Source organism: Malus sylvestris, chromosome 7 (assembly GCF_916048215.2).
Source record: "Malus sylvestris chromosome 7, drMalSylv7.2, whole genome shotgun sequence".
Taxonomy (NCBI): domain Eukaryota; kingdom Viridiplantae; phylum Streptophyta; class Magnoliopsida; order Rosales; family Rosaceae; genus Malus; species Malus sylvestris.
In genome coordinates, this window is record NC_062266.1 from 9,265,660 (window position 1) to 9,269,915 (window position 4,256).

Consider the following 4,256-nt stretch of genomic DNA (forward strand, 5'->3'; position numbering starts at 1 on the left):
CTCAGCCTCAAATTCTTTTCTGCATTCGTGTAGATGATGAATGCTCAGATAAATGTTGATGAATGGATGACCGATGAATGCATAGTTTTGTATCTTTATTGTTTCGTTTATAGAAGAGTAAGGTTTATGTCTCCCATCTTTTTCATGTATTTTTTGTTCTTTTTTCTTGTATTACAAGGAGTTAGGTTTATGTCCCCTGACTAGGTGTAACTTATTTTTTGTTTTTAATAAAATTTCCCTCATACCGTTGAGGTTTTATGAAAAAATAAAATAAAATAAGCAATAAACTACTATGGAATGCTTCCCATTTTCAACCAGGGATAAACCTTTCAACATAGAGCAGAGAATTCTAACATAGGTTTGAAATTTGATGAATACTTTCCACAACTTTGTTTTTTAATTTTAATTTTTAATTCTTTCAGAGTGTTCGTCCTGTAATGTTTGGCAAAGCTAGAATGTCATTGTTCAAGCATAATTCGATGCAAATAAGTTTGTTTGGCAAGCCTTGATCAACTAGCCATTTATACTACATTTTTTATCTAACAAATACGAGAACGCTTTCACAAATCATCAATACTATTACATGCTATACCACATATTAACAACAAGCTTCTATTCACATATGCCATTTGCTCGAAGTTTGCTTCTGATCCGACACATATGTACCACAGCATCACAGATGTTCAATCTTTCTCTAGGCACCTCCGCTGAGCAAGCAACACCAACTTCTATTACAGAGATTAAACTTTCTATGATTAGGACGTGATTCCTTGCCCTCCCCTCATTAGGATGATTGCTCTCTTGAACAAGAACGGGATCCAAAACCTCTTCCACTTGCTCAGGCAGAGCTGCCTTCACAAAGCTATAAAGGTTTGAAGTTCCCTGAAACATGTCATTAGTCGGTCTTTTTCCTGTAAATATTTCCAACAGGAGGATGCCAAAGCTATACACATCACCTTGTGTCCACACTTCATGCCCCATGCCATATTCTGCATTCCACAATTCAGAACATTAGATTCTAATTTTCTAGTGAAGTGCTAAAAGCTCATTTCATATTTGAAAATATTAAAATAAATACTACATAATTTTAAAATACTAGCTAGGAAAAAAATAAACTACTAGGTGTATATACCTGGAGGAGCATAACCAATAGTTCCCTTGATCCCTAAGGAACTTGATTGATTTCCCAAAGAATTTTCAGCAACTTTTGGTAGGAACCTCACCAACCCGAAGTCACCTACATGTGCAATCATGTCCTCATTGAGAAGAATATTGCTGGGTTTGAGGTCACAATGAACTATTGGTGTCTCACAATGATTATGGAGATAATCCAATGCCATAGCAACATCAATAACAATATTCAACCTCTGAGAAATTGTTAAGCTCCTTGGCCTTTCATTTGTCTCACCAATTGTATGAATTGGATACAGCCATTCCTCCAAGCTCCCATTAACCATGAACTCGTAAATTAAGGCCTTGAAGTCGTGGCTGTGATAATCAAAACCAGAACATGCCGAGAGTACCTTGACAAGATTACGGTGTCTAATATTTTTGAAAGCCTCGCACTCAGCAATAAAACTTTTGTAAGCTCCGTGACGAACTAGGTTGAGTACCTTGATGGCAATTGTAGTTTCTCCTTGCTCAAGTACTCCTTTATAAACGGACCCAAAACTGCCCATACCGACCAAGTTGGTTGAGGAGAATCCATTTGTTGCTTTTAGAAGACTTTGGTAAGACACCTGGGGAAATTTGTCCGAATCACTTGCAGCGCGATCCTTTTTGTCCCTCCGTGAGCAATAAAGGTACAAAAAGGTTAGTGCAAAAATGACTCCAAGAATCCCACAAACGAGGGAGAGAACCAATTTTATGGTTAAGCTCAATCCTTCCTTTTTTGCATGCTGGAGTTTGCACTTTGGCAAATGAAACTCAGGTATGCCCCCACAAAGCTTACTATTTCCTTCAACTGATGTCGCCGTTGCATTCTTGAACAATCCTTTGATCGGCACCATGCCCTCAAAATTATTATAAGATAGATTCAAAGATTGCAAAAGTTTAAAACTTTCTAAGAATTCTGGAATGGTGCCTGACAAGTTGTTGTGAGAAAGAAACAATTCTGAAAGACCTCTTAGTGAACTCAAAGTTGATGGAATCGTCCCATGGAAGAAATTTCCATGCATGTATAGGTACTCTAATGTTATACAGCTAGCAAGACTTGCTGGAATTTCACCTAGTAACATGTTTTCAGAAATATCTAAATACTGAAGATTTATTAAAATTCCTATGTTCTCTGGCAGGGAGCCTATAAAATGATTTTGAGGTAAACTCAATATATACAAGTTCAACAGACCAACGATTTCTTGTGATATGATCCCGCTAAAATTGTTAGCACCAAGGGATAAGATCCTCAAATTCTGACACTCAATTAAACTCTGCATATTGCCTTGAAGTTTGTTGCCTTCTAGGTGTAACTCATTTAATTGACTTAAATTTCCAAAAGAGGGTGGAGGATTGCCAGAGAGAGAGTTCCTATCCAAATTTAATAGATATAACTTGTGAAGCTTTCCTACACCAGGGGGAATGTGACCTGAAAATTGGTTCTCAGACATCCACAAAAGCTCTAAGTTAGCCAGATTTGCAATCTCATTTGGGATACTTCCTAATATTTTATTTTGAGCAACATGGAAATATCGAAAAGAAGAAGACAGGTTTCCTATGCATTGAGGTAACCTTCCCCCAAAATTGTTGGTAAACATTTGGATAAATTCTAAATGGGTGGCATTGCTCAAATCGCAGAGAAAGGTCAAGTCATCAATTCCCCCACTTCCGAGATGATTGTCAGCAAGGATTAACCACTCAAGCTTATGCAAATTCGTCAAAGGAGGGACCTTTCCATGCAATTGGTTACCTGCCATCTCAAATTCAATTAGATTTGACGCATTAGATAAGGAAACAGGAATAGATCCACTGAATTGGTTATGGGTAATGGAAAATGTTTGGAGACTCGGAAAGACCATACCTAAGTTTGCGGGCAGACTCCCTTGGATTTCGTTGGATTCCATAGAAAGGAGTGTGAGAGAAGAGAGATTAAAGATTGAGGGAGGAAGCATACCCGAAAAGCTATTTCCACCAAAAGCAAGAAAGCTAAGATTGGTCATTCGGCCAAAAATATCGGGGACAGTGCCACTTAAATTATTAGTAGATGCGGAGAACATTTCAAGAGATGATAAATTGCTAAAAGAAGTAGGGACTCCCCCTGTAAAGTGGTTTGAGTGGATGGAAAAATATTTTAACTTTGACAAGAGGCCAAGCTCCTTTGGAATCTTTCCCATCAGCACATTGAAACCAATACCGAGCCTGAGAAGCTGAGAGCAACGAGATAAGTTAGTGGGAATTTCTCCACTCAGTGAATTGTTGTTTAACCGTAGGTGTTGCAATCTGTGCAGACGGCTGAATTCTGGAGGAATTTCATGGCCTAAGCTATTGTTTTGGAGATCAATGACTCTCAAAAAACTCAAGTTCCCAACATGCGGCGATATAGATCCTGCAAGTTTCAAGGACCGCAGGCTCAAGCTTGTGACCCTCTTATGACGACGACCACATGTAACGCCATGCCAAGAGCAAAAGTGGATGGTTTCATTCCATGAAGTCAGGACTTTAAAAGGGTCATGAGTTATGCTAGCCTTGATTTCAAGCAAAGCAAGTCTATCTGTCTCATTTCCCGGAAAGGCGAAACAAGGAAAGGAAGAGTGAAGAATGAAAGCATGCATAAAAAAGGATGACAAAAACACTGCAGAAATGGAGTTGTAAAACCCCATCCCCATGATGATGATATTTGTTTTGTGCGAAAGTAAAAATTTAATTTATAAAAGAGTTGAGCCGTACTGATTGTTTGTCTAGCAGCATCCAATTTATAATCCTAATCAGAGTGCTCTGTAAGTAGTGGATCAGCCACCCCAATCCCTATCGTACTCGATGAGGGATGTCCTGACAAAAAAAATATATCTTTTCTCTTAATTTTATGAATAAATTCAATATAAATCTAATTTTGTGAACTAATATTAGGAATGTTCACTTTTTTGAAGTTATTGTATTCATTCTTTAACTTAAAACAAATGAAAAAAGAGAGATATTAATTTTGTATGAAATTTTTCTCTTTGTTTATAAACCGTATGACACATCGACTAACTTGATGAATGTGTTGTTCTTGTTGAGAAATTTTTATGGGTACCAAAAATACAACTAACTTGATGAATGTG

General features: G+C 37.5%; 1 protein-coding gene across 1 annotated transcript; it reads right to left on the reverse strand.

Moving 5' to 3' along the window:
* Positions 1-461: 461 nt before the first annotated feature.
* LOC126630069 (probable LRR receptor-like serine/threonine-protein kinase At3g47570) lies at positions 462-3,815 on the reverse strand. The gene is made up of 2 exons (XM_050300234.1): positions 1,133-3,815; positions 462-989 (listed from the first exon to the last, which is right to left on the reverse strand). Exons 1-2 carry the CDS (start codon positions 3,813-3,815, stop codon positions 613-615), a joined length of 3,060 nt encoding a protein of 1,019 aa, XP_050156191.1. The 3' UTR covers positions 462-612.
* Positions 3,816-4,256: the final 441 nt, after the last annotated feature.